Genomic DNA, 22,759 nt, shown 5'->3' on the forward strand with positions numbered 1-22,759 from the left:
AACTGGAATTTAAACAATTTTTTTTTTTAAAAAAGACATACAGATTGTGAAAAAAATATTTTAAAAACAACTATTTTCAGATATGATTATCTATGTATAAAATCCCATAGGATCTGTTAAGAAGCTACCACAGCAAAAAAGTGGGTTTAACGAGGCCTTCAGAATACAAGATAAATATACAAAACACAATACTATTTCTATACCCTAGAAATGAAAACTTAGATGTTGAATATGAACATTTACAACCACACCACAGATATTATAAACCCTACAAAACATGTGTAAGATTGGTCTGCCACGAAGTATAGAGATAATCACATATATATGGTTAATTGATTTTCTGTAAAGACCCACAGGAAAAATACTATAAACTGAAATATACTTGGAATTGATTGTGATGCAGACATAATTCATAAATACTTCCAAATAAACTACACTTTTCACTGCACTAATTGAATTGGAAACCATCGTTCTCAAAATGTGTAGATTCTGTGTGCAGTTTGTTGTTACTAATTTTAATGAGGAAAGTTCTATTGAACACAGAAAGATGCTTTACCATGTAATTTATTTCCTGCTTTCTGTTATCAATTACAAATTTAACATGTAAGGGTTTGGAAGTCAACTAAGTGTCTTAAAAATGTTTTAATTTTTATTTTAAAAATTCTCTGGTTTTGCCATTTTGCTGACTGTTAAGTTCTTTAATTAGTTAATAATTTTTACCTCCAAAAAATTTCAGTTTTTAAGATTTATTGAAATATAATTATTTCAATAAAAATTAGGAATATGAAAATATTGAAACTGATCAGTTTACTATCAAGGGCATAACTAAAAATATTAAATAATGAGTTATAAACTGTGCACAAGCATGCTTCATCTAGCAATCATAGATTGAAGAAAACAGAAATGTTAAGCAAAGCACAAATGCCTAATAAATAATGCTATATTAAAACAACAACAAAAACTGAGTGCAATATTCAATTTTTAAGTATCACAATTGGGGAAAAAATCTTTCAAAAGAGATCCTTCTTGAAATTGGATAAAATTATATTTTATAGCATCATGGAATTAATATGAGCCCTACACTTTTTATAACATCTAAATTTGACAAAACATCCAAAATAGTCATCTAATTTAGCAAGTTTTTTTAATTGAAATACTATTTGTAAATAAAATGTAATCTAATGAAAGTGAAACAGGCTACACCTGTGAAAACACTTCATATTAATAATATTTACACATTTCCAAAAAAAAAAAATATATATATATATATACTTAGAATTTCCTCTGACTTTACCAGCTAAGCTGTAGAGACAGTGTTTTCTTAGTTAAAAAATTATGGTCTAAGTAAAGAATAAATGTGTAAGCTATTTAAAATTTGTTAACCATAAAATGCAGCTCTGAAGACTGTTGTAGGCGATTTTATAAGAAATAAAATTTAAAAACATCATTTTTACAAAGTACTAGTTTAGAGTATGAAAAATTGGGTCAGAAGAGACTATAAATTTTAAAGTATGGAAATATAGTTCAGATAATAATTTTATTAATCTATTTTTAAAGCTCATATAATCAAAACATTCATGTAATTTCAATTTAATAAATGCAGATAGATGTTAATTTATAGAAGAAATTTATTTTTAGTGATATTTTTGAATACGAATGTGTTTATAATGAATGTTGTAAGTCCAACATTTTGTTCAATAAATATTTCACAAAATTTTATAAATATAGAAATTCTATTTTTGAACTTTATTCCACTCTTTCAAGTGTCTAGTTTCGGATTATACTTTTTCATTATTTATTTATTTATTTATTTATTTATTTTTAGCTGAGTGAATTTTTTTTAATTTTTTATTTTTTATAAACATATATTTTCATCCCCAGGGATACAGGTCTGTGAATCGCTAGGTTTACACACTTCACAACACTCACCAAAGCACATACCCTCCCCAATGTCCATAACCCCACCCCCTTCTCCCCAGCCCCTCCCCCCAGCAACCCTCACTTTGTTTTGAGAGATCCAGAAAAGATTTTTAGGATAAAGATTGAAGTCCCTGGTTTTGTTCGTTTGTTTTTAATTTTCATTTTCATTTTTTGGAGACAGAGTGCAAAGGGGGAGAGAGGGAGAATGAGAGAGAAACCCTCAAACATGTGACGGTGAACACAGGGGTACATAGGTTTCTGCAGTTAGTGTTTTCATTTTCTTTTCATAGAAGTGGAATTGCTGACTCACATAGTAGTTCTATTTTTAACTTTTTGAGGAACCACCACATGGCTTCTCATAGTGCCTGAACCGATTTATATCCCACCAACAGTGCGCAAGGGTTCCATTTTTTCCAAATGTTTGCCAGCACCTGTTACCTCTTACCTTCTCAATAATAACCACCCTAACAAGTGTAAGGTGATATCTCGTGGTTTTGGTATTTCCCTGATAATTGGTGATGTTGAGCAACTTTTTGTGTATCTGTTAACCGTTTCTATATTTTCTCTGGAAAAAGTCTACTCAAGTCATTTGTCCATTTTAAAATTGGATTATTTGGGTATTTTTTGTTTGTTTGTGGTTTTTGCTATCCAGTTTTATGAATTCCTTATATATTATGGATATAAAACACTTATCAAATATATGGTCTGCAAATATTTTCAGCTATTCTGTAGGACGTCTTCTCATTGTGTTGATTGTTTCTTCTGCTGTGACGGTGTAGTTTAACATAGTCCCACTTCAAATATTTATTTTTGTTCTTTTGCCTGTGCTTCTGGTGTCATATTTAACAACGTATTGCCAAAACCAGTATCAAGGAACTTTCTCCCTATGTTGTCTTCGAGGAATATTACAGCCTCAGGTCCTACATTTGTCTTTATCTATCTCAAATTAATTTTTGTGATTGGTCTAAGACTGGGCTCCCATTCATACTTTGTGTGTGGGTACCTTGTTTTCTCAACACCATTTTTTTTGAAAAGCTGACCTTTTCTTCATTTTGTATTCTTGGCATTCTTGTCAAGTTCTAGTTGAATGTGCAGGTGTGAATTCATTGCTGGACTCTTGATTTTGCTCCACTGGTCTTATGTCTATATTTAATGCCATCATCATAGTTTTTTAATTACTATAGCTTTGTACTATAATTTTAAATCAAGAAGTGTGAGCCTCTGGTTCTGTTCTTTTATTTATTTTATTTTTAAAGATTTTATTTATTTACTTATTTGACAGAGAGAGATCACAAGTAGGCAGTGCAGCAGGCAGAGAGAGAGGGGGAAGCAGGCTCCCCACTGAGCAGAGAGCCCTGATGCAGGGCTGGATCCCAGGACCCTGAGATCCTGACCTGAGCTGAGGCTTAACCCATGAGCCACCCAGGTGCCTCCAGTTCTGTTCTTCTTTAATAAGACTGGTGTTTGGCGGGGGGGGGGGGGGGGGGGGGGGGTGAAATTGGGGTACCAGGTGGTGGGTATTATAGAGGGCACGGATTGCATGGAGCATGGAGCACTGGGTGTGGTGAAAAAATAATGAATACTGTTTTTCTGAAAATAAATAAATCGAAAAAATAAAAAAAATTTTAAATTAAAAAAAAATAAATCTGTATATTTAAAAAAAATAAGACTGGTGTTTGGCCATTTGGGATTTTTGCTTTTGTTTGAATTTCAGATGTTTTTTTGTTTTGTTTTATTTCTTTGTTTCCTGTGAAAAACACCACTGGAATTTTGATAGAGATTGCATTGAATCTATAGACAGGCTTTAGAAAGTACAAACATTTTATTAACATTATTAATATTTTAATACTTTAATCCTTCTTATCCATGATGATTTAATTGTGTCTCTCTCAATTTCATTTCTCAATGTATAGTTTTCAGTACAGATATTTCCCTTCCTTAGTTTAATTTGATAAATGTAATCTGGTTCAGCTGCTGTGCTCATCTTCCAGAAAGAATCTCACAGACATACTGAGGAACAGGAGCGCCAGACTACATCACTATATAATGTAGATTCCATTTAGATAAAATTTAAAAATTGCTAAAAATCAATCAATCAATCAGTCAATCAGTCTATGGTTCCCTCTGGAAGAGATGGGCTAAAGGTATCAAGATTGTGGTTTGGAAGACTATTCTATATCTTGATGAGCAAGGGGTGTCTTACATGGAGAATGGGCAGATAGTAGCTTTTTGGAAGACAAGAGGTGGGAATCTCAAAGCTGGGCATTTGAAAATTAGTGTAGTGCATGTTAGCTCATAGGATGGCAATTTGAGTGAGAGCTGTGGTAAATGCATTTGATGAGGTTTGAGGAACTTGGAAATTAAATATAGCAGTTGTGCTCAAAGGTTTAAAAACCAATTCAAAGTCTAAGTTATTATGATTTGGTAGTAAAGAGGTCATAGGTTGAGATAGCTCAAAATTTCTTGCTACCTACATGCAATATATATAACAACTTTTATACATGTCTTATTATATATATTTATTTATATATATGGTTTATTTCTTTAAACCTTAGGGGTAAAATCACTTGTCCTATATTTCTGATACTTCTAGGAATGCTTACAAGAAAGGGAGATATGACATTTAGTGAAGTCACATAAAATAATCACCTGAGGAAATTTATGAAAAACATTATAAAGTGTTACACTAATAAATCAAATATTTCTTTTTAAAAAGATTCATGCTTGTAGCTTTGGTTACATAATGCAGACTTTAAAATATCATTTCTACTTGCAACTTTATCTCTTATTTATACATTAGCAAGATAAAATGTGGTATCCCTGTTAGAACAGTGGTGGCCTGCTTATGTAAAGTTGAAGTCATTTAACGTTCGGTAGTGGTTCTTTGCGTTAAAGAGTGACATGCTCTCTTGAAAACTCCACTGTTGAAAATTAGTGTAAAAAAATCAGTTCCACAGTCTGTCCCACTTTTGATAGAATAATGGCTATATTAAAATTGTCTTCCATCTATTGAAGTTAAGGAAGTTATACAAAAGTACATATTTAAAATTATGCATTCACACACACAAGTAAAACATTAGCTAAAGTCCTGATGAATTAAAGTAAAAATATTGAACTAAATTATTGCTGTTTGCATATGAAAATTCATGTGAATAATATTTATTGGTCTTATTGTTAGAGGCCTATATTATAGGAAAATGTGAAACAAAATATAAAATATAGTGGCTTACTATCTAGAACATAGGGAATAAAGTAATATTTAAAAAATGTGGCTTGTACCATGAGATTAGGAGTGAATATAAGGACCGGGTTGACTTTGAGATTTGACTACTGCTGTCTTTTCTTAGATAATTGTGGTTCATACAATTTTGTGCTCGGTAGTTGGTAGAAACTCTTACCCCTCAGAATTGAAATACAATTAATAAGGCTTGTGACTGATTTTCAAATCATTCATAGTCTCAAAACCACATGGAGTTGATTTCATACATTTTTAAGGAAACAAAATTATTCTTTTGTCTCTTTGTTAGTGATATTTTAGCTATGTTGAAATTACAGTGCTTTCGACTATATTGAATGGATTCAAGATTGTTTATACATATATTAAGTATGTTATAGATTGACTTACGTAATGCATATTTTATTATCTATTATTCTAAGATATTCAAAGGAAAGTATCCTTCACTACCTTAAATCATTATAAATCACTATAACATATATGACTGGAAATCCATGGAATTATGTTCAGTATTTTTAATAAGAATAAATTTCAGAGCATGATGTTATGTAAAAGTAAAATATGTTTTATTTGTTGTCTTTAATTAAATTACTTATTTTTGTGTAGCAAACTAATATTCACCAGGATAAGCAGCCTATAGAGTAAAATCAATTAAGTGGCAAAGTTTATTATATGTTAAAGTATTCTATTTTGTGTAAAAGAGAAGTATAAATTAGAATGGATTTGCTAATAATCACCTTAGCAATGCCATTTATATAAAATATACAATGGGTGATATTTTGAAATTTGTTTTCTGGATTGACTATGTTATTTTAGAACTCAAAAACAAAGCAACATTATAGATATTCACACGATGATTACTCCTGGTCATTTTAAACTCCAGTTTCTATAAACATCCACAAAAAAGAATACCCAAAGGAGTCATCACAAAGGAATAAATGGCTTCTCGCTAAGAAAGAAACTCAAAGCTTAGGTCTGTATTTTTATTAGAGAAAATAAAAATCAATATCTCCTGTGTGTATCTGTGTGACTATAATATAGATTCATTGTTGTACATGGACCGTGACCAATAATGTCTACTTTGGTTACGTTTCTATAATGTCAATCGTTTGGCATTTCATATAAACTTTTTTTTTTTCAAAAACTCCTGCTTTTCCGTTCTCAGTATTTGATAAAGAGAATGTCCCAGAAGGATATTTGGTCTGCAAATTGTCCTGCTCTTGGCTCTGGCCAGTGTGGGCCTGGGGCTGAGGCTTGGCCTGGCCTCCACGAGACCCTGCCACAGTCAGCAGAAGGTGGACCATGTTATGCTTGATGTTTCAAGGATGTCAGTGGCAAATCGTAGTAATTTGGGCAAAACTGAAGTACTTCATAGGTCTGTAATATGACTTGTCATTGCGACTCATAATAAAACTCAACATCTGTCATCGGACGGTCCATGAGGCTGTGGCAATCTAGAGCTAACTGGCATATTTTTCACAGGTTGTGGCCATTGTTGCAAAGAATGATAAACCTGTTATTCCCAGCTGTTGCTTTGCAATAATAACTATTATAAACTAAGCATCTGCTATGTGTTAGGGCCCGCACTCTCGATGGCCCACCCCACTATGGCCACCCTAGTCTCCTTCTGCTTCCCCAGACACACTGTGTTGAAGCAGTTCAGGCCTTTGTACTCGACGGTCTGTGGGCCTTGAGGACTCCGAGGTCTCCTCTGCTTCTGGCCGGACCCTTCTTTTCATTCGGATGTCATCTTCAGAGCAGGGCTTACCTGGCATTCTAAGCCACAAGTTCACTTTCTATGCCTCCACCTTAATTTAATGATCACTATGTTTTGTTTTACCAGTTGTTTATTTTCTGTTATCTGTCTTCTCTCACTATAGTGAATATTGCAGGGGTTTCCTCACTACACTCATCACTATGTTTAACTGGTAATTACTGGAATGGCTCTCTTACCTTTGCCTTCTGAATGGTAAGGACATGGACCAGCTCAGAGCACATTCCGTTGGCAAGTTTGGCCTACGTCTGCGTTCATTCATCTCTCCTCACATACTGTTGGTTTGGTAAGTGAATCCAGATCACCTCCCTTTTTCCTTTCTCAGGGACAGACCAATGGTACTGCTCTGCATCACTCCAGGTAAGACTCTATCCTTCCCACGCCCATCTTCCATACCACTGTCATTCTGCTCTGTCCTCACCCTCGTTCCCCACTTCCAGCCAGTTACCTCGGACACTTTTTTTCACGTTCAAGGAGTTTAGTTACATATGTTTCAATGATTGTATCCTTCTCAGGGCGAAAGAAACATATTCATCATATATATATGAAAATTGATGCAAGAAATGTTTATTAAAAGTTATCTTGCTGTGGATTTAAATATGCTTGTTAGTTGATGAAATTCAGAGTAATTTTTAGAGAATAGATAAAATGGCCTAGAGAGTTTTTCAATTTTCTCAGTCTCCCTGACACATTTTATTCTCAGGGTAATCATAGACTAAATTCTTACAAAGTCATTATATGAGATAAAGTCAAAGTCAAAGTCATTAGATGAGATAGCTCAGTAGAAACTCAAAATTCAGGGCAATACAATAAACTAGAGAGAACCATTAAATTTTCTCAACAACAAGCAGGGAGCACCTTCCTTTGCCAGCCTAACTAGCTTCTACATGATCTTAAATGATTGTATGTTTTGAAACCATTACCAAAGAAAGACGATAGTTGGAGACCTTTGGAATGAATGGGTTAATGTTAATAATTAACACAGTAGAAAAGCTCACTGGGTTGATCTTGCATACTTGCTTCCCGACTAAAACAGCATTGTCTTTTCTCCAAAAAGAAGAATTAAAACAAAACAAAGCAAGCAAACAAATGCAAAAATTATAAAACCAAGGCTCTCTTGTGACTCTTCAGAAGCACATGATCCCCAGGAAGAGAGATCTTGCCCAGGATCTTTGGGATAAGCCAGTGACAAAACAAGGCACACTGCTTCTGCCTGAGACCACCAGAATAAGACCACCCAGATGCCAGAAGTTACTAAAGGCAGTATGTTTACTTGCAAGTTTTGCTCTTTATCCTCTACAACGTGTCCTTTCCTCCTATTGATATAAAGTTCTAAATTATAAGTAGACACCCTTTTCCTTAATTCCTGGTATTCTCAGGACTCTTATCACTGAAAATCATCAGTTTATAGGATATCATTGTCATATCAGATAGTTAAAGAAAGATTATTTTTAAAAGAACATGAAAGCATTCTTAAAGAGGTCAAAATACTACCATTATAAACACGATACAAGATCACCATCCCTGAAAAGGACAGTGTTGTCTGTTTGGGGTTGATGCTGGTCCATCCTTTAGCTTAGACTAAAAACCCACCAGAAGAGGGGACTAATAAAATAAAACTATGGTCTCTGGTAATAGCTAAACTGTGGTGTGTGTGTGTGTGTGTGTGTGTGTGTGTGTGTGTGTTTGGAGTGGGTGATCCTTCTGGTGGGAGATGAGAACTTATATAGGAACTGCAACTTGCAAAACAGACAGATATATTACTCACAAAATAGATAAACCTGCCAAGAAAAACATGATCTGCATTACAAACTCTGCAATTAGATTCCTTTAATATCAGCTTGATTAGACCCATGTGTTCCAGGACATAAAATAATAACACAGAAAAATCCTCCCCTATGTCTATGTGGACTCAGGTGTTCTAATGAGATCAATAAGCATTCTAGCACTTTACTTATTTGATATAACCTGACCAGTCCCTGCAAAGAGAAAGTCTGGATAACCTCAGCTTACCAAATCCTAAAACTATCCTTCCCTAACTTCTGTGAAATGCCGCAGTCACTGTTGTGAATATCATCTCTTGCTGCAAATTAAATAAACCTACATTTTTGAAGTCACAACTACATTCTTGGTGGTCTTTAGTTGGCGACTTCTATCATTTGTTAACAAAAGTAAAATTCAGTCTAATCATAGAATTGTTGTAAAACATACATTAGATACGTTCCAACATTGTAACTTCAGAGTTTTAAGTGACCACAAAATTCTGTACTAACTTATTTAAAATATTTTCCTCTTTATTGCTTTTAATTAAGTCTTGAACCTGGTGAGTGGTGAGGAAATTAGATGATTTTAAAGAGCGGCTAAAGGAAAATATTTACAAGAATATATGTTCCACATTCCCACCTCTGTTTAAAAGTCTCAGCAACTATAATCATTAATGAAAATTCATATTTATAAAACAAGTCTTACTTTATTTTCCTCAACCTGTAAGACTGTCTTTACAGCATTGATTTTTTAAGAAGCAAATGAAAAGGGGTCCCTGGGTGGCTCAGTGGGTTAAAGCCTCTGCCTTTGGCTCAGGTCATGATCTCAGGGTCCTGGGATCGAGCCCCGCATGGGCTCTTTGCTCAGCGGGGAGCCTGCTTCTCCTCCTCTCTCTCTGCCTGCCTCTCTGGCTACTTGTGATCTGTCAAACAAATAAATAAATAAATAAATCTTAAAAAAAAAAAAAGCAAATGAAAAAAATTAAATTAAGATGTTTTAATGGAAAAAAGAAAGAAAAAAGAAGTAAATCTGATATCCACATGTCAATTATTCTCTCCCCTACAATAAAGCAGGGGTAAAAAAGGCGTAATGTAGTAAAGAGTGCTTTTTTTTTTTTTTAAACCCAAATAACTCCTTTTAAACCTCCAGAAAACTCTAATTTCCCTGATGCTATTTAAATGCTGACTTCATAGTACTACCTGATACCCCAGATATTTATTGTCTTTTAATCATGCTTAGGAAAAAATCAGAGAAATTATGAGCTTCAGACTAACCAAAGTAGAGCAATTATATGAATTATCTGATATTGAAAATGTGTGTAATTTAGGCTATTATGATTACACATAAAATGATAAAAGCTACCTTTTCACTCTTAGGGAAGTATAAAATGTATAAAACAAAGCTCAGGTAGCAATTATGAACTATAGTTAGGAACTGAATAAAATGCAGTCCTGGCTTCTTGCATTATCATTATGATTATTTTATTTTTAAAAATATTCTTACCAAAACTTCTAACTGCATTTTAGCCAATGTAACTAATGATGAACTAGAGAGAGTTAATGATCAAGGTCTATTTCAAGTTAAAAGCTTTGACCTATAAACAACATATTTTAGGAAGTTTGGGAAGGCATAGGTGAAATTATATCAATTAGCCTGTTTAATAAAAAGACTAATTTTTTTACCTTTAGTTTCCATCTGATACAACACAAAGTCTACTTAGTTTTATGAATAATCATGTCATTCACTTCATTTCCTCAAAATAAATAACTTGAGAGCGTAAGAGTGTGAAAACGCCCCATTTGCAAGTAAATCTTTATTTCAATTTTGAACTCCCTGGTCCATTTGATGCAAGAAAATCAAACCAAGGAATGAAAATTTCCATAAGCATTGCCCATTAGTATACAAACCATCACATACAGCAATGAGAGCTCAGGGAGGGTTTGCTCCGATTTTAAACCGCCACACTTGTTCCATTAATTCTGGATAGTTTTTTGTGTGTGGTTGATATGGTAAGGAAGGAAATGCCCTAGTTTTGAGAATTCATCATGTCACATTAAATTCCCCAAATTGCTTTCTTTCTTGGAGTGAAACTAAAGGTGTACCTCCACCTAAAAGATGGAGGCCTGGGCTGCTGGTCTGTGCCATGAATGACCAGACTTGACCGAGGCACTGTGGTTAGTACTTGCCAAAGAATAAGACTCCAAGACATGAGCAAAATCACGCGTCTTTGTACTGGTGCCCGCCTGCCGGCTTGCAGAGGCCAACAAGGCAAGACTGCTTTCCTTTTGTTCTGTCTTCCAAATCTTGCAGAGTGCCTTTCTGTGGAAGACTATAACCAGGACCCAGCTGGGAAAAGAATCTGGGGGATGCAGGGTGAGCTTGGAAGGACAGGCACGCTTCTGACCTTCCACAAACCATGTGGTAAGGCCATCCCCTTGGATAGTCAGGTCTATCTTCATCTTCGATTCATATTTAAACTTCCAAGCTCATAAGCAGCAACATTATAGTTTGCCACATGTGGTGCTAGAAAGATGTGTATATTAAAAACTCAGAAATGAGAGACCAGAACTTTTTTTTTTTTTAATTTTATTTATTTGACAGACAGAGATCACAAGTAGGCAGAGAGGCAGGCAGAGAGAGAGGAGGAAGCAGACTCCCTGCTGAACAGAGAGCCCGACGCGTGGCTGGATCCCAGGACCCTGAGATCATGACCTGGGCTGAAGGCAGAGGCTTAACCCACTGAGCCACCCAGGTGCCCCGAGAGACCAGAACTTCTTAAAAGTCTCTGTACTTTCCTGTGATGCATGTCATTGACTAGCCCAACTCTCATTCCCTTTTGATATCATCTAACAGGAGGACCACAACCACCGATTTAGCACATCTAAAATCTTCGTAGAAGGGGATGAGCTTCTGCAACTCGTCACAAGGATGTAGCTGGTGTTTGGAAGTTTCATCTTCCAGTACCAATTTCTTGTTCCCTTTGCCCTCAGCGGGAGCTTCATCCAGTCATTTTTCTTAACTTCACACACTGAATGAAATCTTCATGGAAATTTTGGGTCATTAGTGATCTAACTGATTTTACTGATTTACTAAATTACTGATTTAGAGGCGTTATTGCCTTTTTGTTAATTTATAGTACTGGACAAGGGCATTACTAAGAGATACTACCAGAGACACCTGAATTCCCGAAATTCTTCTGTCAACCCCATTTTGGAGTAGCAATTCCATTCTCCCTTGATAAACAGGATCCGTCAACTGTGGTCCCCATTTATGGCTGGTTGCTAAGCCGTCAGTGAAAATGGGGCAGTCTCAACGTGGGGTTCAGAGCAACTCTTGTGCTCCCTGGCGGAAACATATCTTCTTTAAGGTCTAAGGTCTATACACTAGCCGTGTTCAAAGTATAGGGGAGAGGAAGTGTGATATAATGAAGAGGGCATGTGTTGATATTCCCACAGCTGTTCAGCCTCTTCCCTCCTTCCTGGCCTCTGAACAACAGCTGGACAAGCCGAAAACAATGCCAAGGTTTTCCCAGCTCAGATACACTGGTGGAAGGTCCCCACCACACAAGTTCCTGCTCAGGTGTGGGAACACTCACCCAGCTTCCACTCCCTAAACACAGTGGAAGCACTCATCCAGTCTCTTTTTGTGTGTCTCCCAGGTCATTTTTGGACCGTTTTAGAAGACCTAGTGCAATGCCGCATAAGAGTGATAAAGTCAGGCATCTTTATGTTGGTCCTAACTCCAAGGGAAGAAGATTGATGGTCACTATTAGAAGTGATTGCTTTTTTTTTTTTTTTGGAAGATTTTCTTTCTCAGAATATCAGTTAGATTTGTCTGTGTATCAAACCATATCACAAGCCACTAATGTAAAACATTTATTTATTTAGAAGATGATTCTGTGGGAGGAAATTTGGGTTGGGATAGGCTGGCCAGTTCTTTGCTGGTCACTATAGTTCTTTCTGAGGAACTAAACTCCATCTCAGCGTGAAGAGACCTCCTTATTTCCAATACTGCATTTTGCCTTCAAATGTATCTTATATTAATGTAGGCACATCAGTTTGATCTTTATGTATATGGGTATCTTTTTTCTACCCTTTTACTTTACAATTTCTGCATGTTTCAGATGCATCTCTTATAAGCTATAAGATACATCTCTTACAGTTTCAGATGGATCTCTTATAAGCAGGTACAAATTGTTCACACACTTATTCATTTAGGCCGTCAGGCATTTTCTTTTCTAAAAAATATTTTTCAGCTTTATTGAGAAATAACTGATAAAAATCGTATATGTTTAAGGTGTACAATGTGATGGTTTGATATGCATATACATTGTAAAATGATTACTACAATCAGGCTAATTAACATATATTACATCACAAGGTACCTTTTTTTTTGTGTGTGTGGGAGACACTTAAAAACTACTCTCTTAGCAAATTTAAAGTATGCAGTGCAGGATTTTTAACTATAGGCACCAGGATGTATATTAGATTCCCCAGAACTTACTCATCTTGTCTGAAAGTTTGTACTAACAAACTTCTGTTCATTTCTAATAGCTCCCAACTTCCGGTCACCTCCATTCTCCCCTCAGATTTTCTGAATTCTAATTTTTATGGCTGAATAATGTCCCATTATATAAATAGATAGGTATTTTTCTAGAATGAAATTTTACTCAGTCAACCATGTACTTTCCCATGGTTCATTGCCCATTTATTTAATTAGGCTTCGATAATATGATGCCATTATGTTACTCTTATTTGTCTCCAATATTTTATTTCCCTTCCTGTTTATTGGTTTAAATTCATCTACCATTCCATTTTTTTCCTGTTGCTACACTGGTTTTATGGTGTTTTATTCTATTGATGTTAACCTAGACGTTTTAATTTTATGCTCTTTTCATTCATTTAGTTCTATATGTACATCCAAACATCACAATATGTAGTTTTCTATTTATTTTTTAAGATTTTTTCTTTAGGTAATCTCTACACTCATCATGGGGCTTGAACTTATATCTCTAAGATCAAGTGTCATATGTTCTACCAACTGAGTCAATCAAACACAATCATACCTGCCCTTATAACACATTTATTTTGCTTTTATAGTTAGACATAGTCAACCTTCTAGCTGTATCTTCCCTGTCTCATCCTCTCGTCTGCAATTTTTCTTCTTTTGTTTTTCTGTACTTCATTCGTTAGGGTTGTCTTATGTATTTTCTCAGTTCACTAATGTTCTCTTCAGGTAAATCTCACTTCCTGTTATGTTTGGCTCCTGAGTCCTTAATTTTAGTGAATTCTTTTAGTCATTTCTTTTTCAAAACTGGAGTATCAGGTTTTGTGGGTTTTTTAATTTTTATTTTTTTTATTTTTTACTCTTTGAGCTCTTTGCTGAAATGCTTACACTTGTCTGTTATCTCCTCAGCAAGCGTTGTTATTTTACAAACTGTATCTGTCAATTCTTTTTTCTTAAGATTTTATTTATTTTTTGACAGAGAGAGACATGGTGAGAGAGAGAACACAAGCAGGCGGAGTGGGAAAGGGAGAAGCAGGCTTCTTGCGGGGCGGAGAGCGTGATGACGGGCTTGATCCCAGGACGCTGGGATCATGACCTGAGCCGAAGACAGATGCTTAATGACTGAGTCACCCAGGCACCCCTGTATCTGTTAATTCTATCTGGAGTACCAGAGGACCTATTTGATTCGTCTAGGAGCTATTTTAATTACAGTATTCATAATTCTATTTGTTTTGAATAAAACTTGTTTCTTTTCAATTACCATGTTCACTATTACTATAATCAGGACTCTCCTACTGTCTTATTTAGGACTTTTCTCTCTCTCTCTCTCTCTCTCCTCTTTTTTTTAATAGGGAAAATTATTAGAACTGTGAATCTTACGGACTTAAGGCCACTTCCTCAGTTATTTTATTATAAAAGTCCTTAGAGGTTCTCATCACAAGAAAAAAAAAATAATTAAAAATGAATTCCCTTAAGGAACAAAACAAACAAGCAGAGGGAAAAAACTAGAGAGAGACAAACCAAAGAAAGAGACTCTTAAATACAGAGAACAAACTGATGGTTACCAGAGGTGGGATGGGTGGGGGGATGGGTGAAAGAGAGAATGGGGATGAAGGAGGGAATTAAGGAGAGCCCACCTGTGATGGTGAGCCCTGGGGTGGCGTGTGGAATCACTGAATTACTATATTGTACACCTGACACTAATATAGCATTGTATGTTAACTATACTGGAAGCAAAATAAAATTTAAGAAGTGAATTCCCCGATCATAGGCAATGCTGAGTGAGATGTCATGATGATGAATAAGGTATTTAATAAATATATGGACGGTGCTGTTGGCAGAATTAATACAGGTAGAGAATGCAGTTACAAATTAAGAGGAAGTGTCTATTTTACTGTGGATAGATTACTGCTTCTGCCATGGTGGAAGGATTCCAGTGTAATCAATCTTAATTTGCCACCATTTGGCTGATCTTTTCGTCAGGAGAATGATGCCATATCAAGGAATCAACAGTGTTCTCTGTTGTTGACATATCGGATATGCAGTGGTAGTGTTAGTCAGATCATCCCCAGTAAGACAAACACTGTGCAATCATTTTATCCCTGCCTCCCTGGCCCTTTAGGGAAAACCAGGCCAGCTGGGAAAGGAGGCGGACTAATTTGCATTGAATGGGTCATTTTTGCCTATCTGATCACTGAGACCTCATTCTGTGGAAGATGCACTTTGATGATCAATGTCATGGCCATTAAAGTTTTTAGACTCAGTTCCTTTACTGGGCATTGGCCATGGATCTTGTGCTCATTCCTCCATTGTCACTCCTGCCAAGTCTGTGACCATCAGCTAAGCCATTAGCCAACATATCAGTGTAGCTCCAAAATTTTAGTTCTTTTTCTTATTGGCAAAGTAGACACACAGATTGATTGAATCTCTCCACTGGGAGTATTTCCTTACTCATTTCCTCCAGGGATATCCTTTTGAGGGACTGTGGGAGCAATCAGGGTAGTTTTAGATTAAATTGGCATGTGATATAAAATGATAATAAATAGAGCCTCAAATATTTAATTTCTCATTTTACTGGTCATAGACAATTCCACATAAATCCATTGATTTGGGTTCAGGTAAATGTGGTCATAGGAGAATAGCAGATAAATACTATGGGAGTCTGAACCATTGTTTATGAGATTTTTATCCCTTTAGAAAGGATTTAGGCATGATATATTATATTACCTTCATACTTTGGTAGTGGAATACTTAACCTTATGCTTTCATAGAAAAGATTACATGTCTTTTCTGATAGGCAGTTCACACCACAAGGTTGCTTCATGACTCAAGTTCAAACATTCTGCATCTACCAGTGCCCACCATTGAGCCAGCAGCTCTTGTACAGGAGAATCTTTATTGATAGAAGAGAGCACGATTTCCCCAAACGACAGTGTTAATTTTATCGGAGCTTGCCAGAGGCTCCACATGATGTCCATATCTGTTACAGACCCTTGGAGCGTCGCTGATCTCATTTATAGAGCTCAAGTGGCTTACAACTTTGCAGTGACCTCAACTTTTCCTTGTTTTGGGCCACTGAAATTGTCAACCTTATGGTTTATTTAGTAAATAGGTCAAATTAATACACTACACTGTGTTACATAACTTCCACAACCCAGAGAATTGCTAAATAGATTAAGACAGTCATTACTTCTTGATTATCAGTCAGATATCAATCACATATCTAATCAGTATGTGACCAATAGGACAAAATAGTGTCAAGACCAGACTGATATCGAGATGATCAAGGTTAGTCTATGACAAGGATGAAGAAGATATAACACTGATTTAAGACAGAGAACTTACACTTCCGTTCCTACCAAGTGAAAGAAAACCATGTCTTTCTTATTTCATATAAATAACAACACATTTTTCAGTTAGATAACTTTATCTCAGGTACCAGAGGTTGTGTTAATTTGCACCTGCAACAATAAGACATCAGTGTAATTGGAGTTCTCACCTGGTTACTTGACATTGACTGTCATTCTTAAGATATATTTGCCTTATGCAAAGGCTAATAGAAAAGCTAAAAAGAGGGGTAGTAGAAATCATACTGTTTTTTCACGTCTTTTTTGTTTTAACGTTGAGATTTCCTGAGAAATGTGGCTCTCAACTCACTTGATTATTCTGATAGAGAGGAATTTCCACCAGTTATGTCTGACCCCTGATTTATATTGTGATTTTTTACATTTCTTTTTTTTAAAGATTTTATTTAATTATTTTGAGAGAGAGAGAGCATGAGAGAGCAAGTGAGCACAAGCAAGGGGGAGGAGCAGAGGCAGAGGGAGAAGCAGGCTCCCTGCTAAGCAGGGTTGGATCTCAGGACTGGGGATCATGACCTGACGCAGGATCATGACCTGAGCCGAAGGCAGATATTAATTGACTGAGCCACCCAGGAGCCCCTATGATTTTTTTGTTTCCAGTATATCCTTTCCCTTTATATTTTTTGTTTCCAACTCCATGTGGAATTTTCCATCCATCCAAGCACGCTATGTGTCTTTCCCACTATGTTTAAAAATACTTAAATTTTTCTTTTCATTACCTTACTTTATATTATCTATCTTTCATCACTTTAATTATCTGTCACATTACAGTTACTTTACATTATCTATCTGAAATCTATATTTGAGTCATTTCTGTGTCTGGCTCTATTGACTACTTTATCTCTTGGCAACACTCCCAACCTCACCCCGCCTAACTCTATTTTGTGGCCCATAATTTGTTATTAAATGCCAAATATCATGTGTTAAAAATAGTAGAAAATAAGTTAATTAACATTTATGCCTAGAAAATAGGATCCAGGTCACCAGACTGGTATGGTTGGCTAAGTGAAGGGCTCTTGGTTTCAGCTAATGATCTTACGATCTTTCATGATCTCAGGCTTATGGGATCAAGCCTCACATCTGGCTCCACGCTCAGCATGGAGTCTGCCTGTGACTCTGTCTCCTTCTTCTTCTGCCCCTCATGCTTGTACTCTCTCTCTTTCTAAAATAAATAAATTTAAAATATATATATATGGATCCACTTTTGTCAGACTGATAGTATGATGAGTCAATCCAGCCAATAGACGGGTTGGGTTTAGGTTTTGTTGTTGGTATAAAACTCTTAGTGCCTCATGTGCTTTTTCAGTATTTGGGTTATTATCTTCTTGTCCTTTGTAACTTAGTGTGCTAGAGTTTTTCCCACTGTCCCCCTCAACCTTCAAATTTCAGCTGTCCCTGTATGTTGGCACCAATAGAGACAATTACTCATGTTTGTGTCTCTCCTCTGTTGGTAGATTGTTTCACTTTATTACTTAGCAGTAGGCTTATAGCAGAGGCAGGAGAGTTTCTTGTCCAAACTCCATTTAGGTAAGGTTTTTTTACCAAAATCCAGGGATGATTTTTTTCCACTGTTCATGACTCTCCCTCATCTGTCAAATTGCTGCTGAATTCTGCCTTGTATCTGTTATAGGTCTTAGGCAAGAGATTTTAGCAGAACTTGTCTTTGTACTTTTGTAGGATCTTGTGTAAGTAAGATTTTGGTTTGGTTTGGTTTTCTTTGCTTATATTGGCTTTTGCTTCTACATTTCCAATAGTAGCAGTGGATCTCTGACTGGTCCCTAGACATAGAAAGAAGAAATGTCTACCCACATACCAATGACAGATAGGTTTTGCTTTTAATACTGACCCAACAGTGTTCCTGGTGTTGAGAGAGTTTGCTGTGGTCCTCTGTTGTGGTCCCAGTCTTTTAAGTCAACAAATGATGCAGAACCATGAGGAAGAAATTTCTGTGAGTGTGAAATCCTTCTTACTTGTAGGACCTCCAGGTGAAATTCTAAACTAATCTGCTCACCACACTCAGTCTTTATAATTTTAGCTGATTTCTTCTTACCCATCTCCACGGCAGCCACCTCTTCTCCTTCACCAAAGGTAGAAGTTTCTTTTTCTGCCTTTTCTTCTATAGAGTTGTCACTCTAGTTTTCAGTTGCCTTGGTTACATTATGATCTTCAGCGACCTGATGAATTAAAGGAAAGCTAACCTTGTGTAGATTATCTTTTCTTCTTTATCTTTAGATGTTAGGATGCCATAACTTTGCGGCTTTCTACTACCAGCAATACTTTCCATGCCGGAAAGGAGAGGCTAACAAAATCATTTGAAAATTTGAGAACTGAAAAAATATGGAAGCTTAGAAATTGTAGGGAAGTCACTCTCTATGGTCTTAACTGTGATTGTACTACAATAGGGCAATCTCACCAGGGCGTCCAGAATCCAGGCAGAATCCCAGCACATCAAGTAGCTGACACCTATACACCTGCTTGCGGTTGGCACTTCAGAATAATCTCTTCTACCTTCTTAAAGCCACAGATTCTTGGCAGTGTATGTGCACAGTCTTCCCAGCAAGAAAGACACACAAGTGAAGTTTTCAGGATTGATGCCTTGCATACAGCAGGCCTCAGTCCATTGGTGTGAAATACGCTGAGTATCAACAAATCACATCAGGCACATCTCAACCCATTAAACTGTCATTTCCATTATAAGCAAATGATTAAATATCTGAATGTATTTACTCAACTGATCTTTGAATAAATGTTACATGTTTTATAATCCTTAAATTATATTTAGAGTGTGCTGTAATGGCCTTGCAAATATCACAGGATATACCATTTTTATTTTATTTCAGAAGTATTAAATGAAAACACCAAAGGGAACTCAAGCTAATCAATTGTTAAAACTACACTTTGCTTGGCAGGAGTTGTTTAGTATATAGAATTCCGTAACTCATTAGCTGAGGATCCTAGGCATTTTTAATAAAATAATTATATAGATTACAAAATGCCCTATGTAAACATAAATTTTTTTTGCTAGATTCTGTGTGTAAAATACTGTGTTTATAACAAGCTTTTTTTTGTTTGTTTGTTTCTTCAGAGCCAATGCTATGAAGTCTAATGTACTCTCCGCATCTTTGTCCTCTAGTTCTTAAAACTGCAATATAAAGTTAATTCATTACTATAGAATGCAACAGCATGGATGTTAAAAAACACTACACTGAGTAAAAGAAGCCAGACATAAGAGGATGTACTATACGATTCTATTCACAGTAAACTCAAGAAAAGCCTCATATAGTCTATTGTGAGAGAAAACAGAGGAGCTCTGCCTAGGTCTAGGGCCAGAGGAGGATCCGCTGGAAAGTACAGGAAGGAATTTTTAAAGTGATGGAAATACTCTATATTCTGGCTTGGGTGGTGCTCTCGTGGGTGCGGACATGTATCAAGATTACTGAAATGCGGTCTTTCATATGGATGCCCTTTATATAGATTATATTTCAACAAAGTGTGTTAAAATAGACAAAAAAGGAAACGACAGAAAGAACCGTCAGGTTCACCCAGGGTGGCAAAAGCAGTTTGGCGGAGGAGGGGACACAGAGATACTGGAAGGTCCAAGTCATGGGGATGGGAGACAAGGGGACGCGGTTTTCAGGAAAACCCCGTGTTTTAGGAAACGCTCCCAGGCGTGAGAAGTGCATCTGGATGATGGTTTTCCTCCAACCTCCTGGAAGAAGGGCGCGTGTTTCCGGAGACCCGGAGCCGTCCGGGAGGGAGACGAGACCCGCGGAGGCGCGGATTCACCCCCGCACCGCGGGCCGCGGCCGGGTCGCCGGGAGCGCGGGTCCGGGTCCCGCTGGGCTCGGTCCGGGCCGCTCGGGCCCCGCGCGGCCTCGCGGTGCAGGCGGCAGGTGCGGCGGGAATAACGCGGCTCCGGCGCCCCCGCCCGACAAGGTCGCGCCCCGGCCCGGCCCCTCCGGGCTCTGTGACTCCGCCGCGTTGCTCAGACTCGGGTCCCGCGTCGTCCTCGGCGGCCGAGAAGCTCCTGCGCGCGTGGACCGAGGGCGCCCGTCGGTGCCTGGCGCCGCGGTTGGCACGTGTCCCCGAACGCGCAGGTGTCAAGCCGCGGCCTTCAAAGCGACATCTTCGCGCCCTTCCTCCTGGTCACTGCTTCTCCCACTCGTGTTTCGCGAGAAAACCTGCGAACCGAATCGGCGGCGCCACGGCCACCTCGGGGGCGTCGGAGTCACCGGGCGGGGGGCGGGGGGCGCCTTCCTCGTGCAACCCCAGCGGCTTCAAGCACCAAGATCCGCCCAAGGGTGACTTCTGAGGCGACTCGTGGGGGCCTTGACCGTGACCCCGAACCGCCCCAGCCCGACGGCGGGATCCGCGCATCCTCCGCCCCCAGCAGGAGGCAAGCAGGGTCCGAGGACGTCCAGGGTCTTCAGCTGCGGAGCGCGGCGCGGGCGGCCCAGGTGCGCCCGGGGCACATCAGGGCCTAGAAAAGGGCGCGCGGCGCGGGGCCGGGCGGGGCTGGGACGGGGCGTCGCGGGTTTCGCGGGGTTGGAAACCCGAGTCCCGAGTCCCGAGTCCCGAGTCCCGAGTCCCGAGTCCCGAGTCCCGAGTCCCGAGTCCCGAGTCCCGAGTCCCGAGTCCCGAGTCCCGAGTCCCGAGTCCCAGACGCCCAGACGCCCGGAGCCGCGGAGAGAGGAGGAAGGAGGCTTCCCTGCGGGCTCCGGGGGTGCGGCCCTGCCCCGCGTCCGGACAGACGTCTGACCGTAAGTCCGCGCGCGTCTGTGGTCTTGCGGGGCTGTGGTTCCAGCGTCGTCCGCGGGGACGGACCTTCTCGGTCCTGGGGTCTGACCCCGGAGAGGGGAGCCTTTGGCCCGGGGACCCGGGAAGGATCCTCTCGGGGGAGTAGGTGGCGCAGGGCAGAGAAATCGGGTGCTTCCGCTCCGGAGTGGAGATCGGCCCAAGGGCGTCGGTTCACTCGGCGGGAGGCGACCCTAAGCAGGCCTTTGGCCTCTGTCACAAAGTACACACCCCACCGTGTTGAGAAACCACCAGACGTCGGGGTTACAAATCAGTTGTCTTCCTGAAAAGACACAGTAAAAGAACAGGAGACTTCTCTTCCCAAAGCAGAAGAGCTGAAGGCGGAGCTATTAAAACGAGATATTGGGGCGCCTGGGTGGCTCAGTGAGTTAAGCCTCTGCCTTCAGCTCAGGTCATGATCAGTCAAGAGGGGCGCCTGGGTGGCTCAGTGGATTAAGCCTCTGCCTTCGGCTCAGGTCATGATCTCAGGGTGTTGGGATCGAGCCCCGCATCGGGCTCTCTGCTCCGCAGGGAGCCTGCTTCCTCCTCTCTCTGCCTGCCTCTCTGCCTACTTGTGATCTCTGTCAAATAAATAAATAAGACCTTTAAATTTTTTTTTTTATTCCAACACCTCCCCCAAGAACTATAAAGCCGTATTTATGCACTGTAGCTGCTTAATTTAAACTTTCCAGAAAATTCTGGAAGGTCTTTTGTTTTTGTTTTTTGTTTTAAGGCAAGTGTGGAAAATAGCATGATCATGCTAAGACAACTTTTCAGTCTGTCTGCAACTACAACATTAAGTCGAAAGAATAGCAAAATCAACACTTACATACCCTTTGTTCTTATATACCCAGGATCACTAGTTAACAGTCTTTTTTTTTTTTTTTTTTTTTATCTCTAAACTATCCTTCTAATTTCTCTGCCCACTTGTTTATTGTTTACCTTTGGAATTACTAAATGCATCTATGCAGAAATTTGGAAGGCACTTAGAAAATCTGAGTTTTCCTGTGGTTTATGGCGATATTAATGAAGCTTATTACACAGTGAGGGAGAGTTACTATGTCCGACCAGATGGCGAAGCTTGAAAACCCTGAAGAATGATTTTGTCAGGGAGTATTGTTATTTAACAAAAATCTTAGGGTATTTTTTCCTCTACAGTAAAATAATTTTAAAAAGGCGGGGGGGGGGGGCGGTGCTGTTTGTGGCAATTTGTTGCAGCAGCCATAGGAATCTGCTATGGGTATGTTGGACGACTTGGGTGAAGATCAGCAAATTTCTCTGCAGACGTCTGTAGAGTCACCTTGAACCTAATGCTGTATTCCTGATCCAATTTCCCTGAAGCTGCTCACTATTATGACCCCTTTAATTGGAGGTTTCTTTGAAATTCAGTGACTCTCTATTCCT

General features: G+C 38.5%; 1 protein-coding gene and 1 long non-coding RNA gene across 2 annotated transcripts in view; both read left to right on the forward strand.

Annotated features, from left to right (window-relative positions):
• The window catches only part of LOC116581908, a 40,328-nt gene extending 20,263 nt beyond the window's left edge, over nt 1-20,065 (forward strand). The window contains exons 2-3 of the long non-coding RNA XR_004282300.1: nt 7,036-7,215; nt 19,647-20,065. This is a non-coding gene — a long non-coding RNA (uncharacterized LOC116581908). The remainder of the gene's footprint in view (nt 1-7,035; nt 7,216-19,646) is intronic.
• A 99-nt stretch (nt 20,066-20,164) lies between these two features.
• Nucleotides 20,165-21,045, forward strand: LOC116581700 (translation initiation factor IF-2-like). Its single transcript, XM_032328909.1, has 3 exons — nt 20,165-20,231; nt 20,278-20,513; nt 20,545-21,045. The coding sequence occupies exons 1-3, from the start codon at nt 20,165-20,167 to the stop codon at nt 21,043-21,045; spliced, it is 804 nt and encodes a 267-aa protein (XP_032184800.1).
• The last annotated feature ends 1,714 nt before the right edge of the window (nt 21,046-22,759 follow it).

The sequence above is a fragment of the Mustela erminea genome, chromosome 21, assembly GCF_009829155.1.
Source record: "Mustela erminea isolate mMusErm1 chromosome 21, mMusErm1.Pri, whole genome shotgun sequence".
Classification (NCBI taxonomy): domain Eukaryota; kingdom Metazoa; phylum Chordata; class Mammalia; order Carnivora; family Mustelidae; genus Mustela; species Mustela erminea.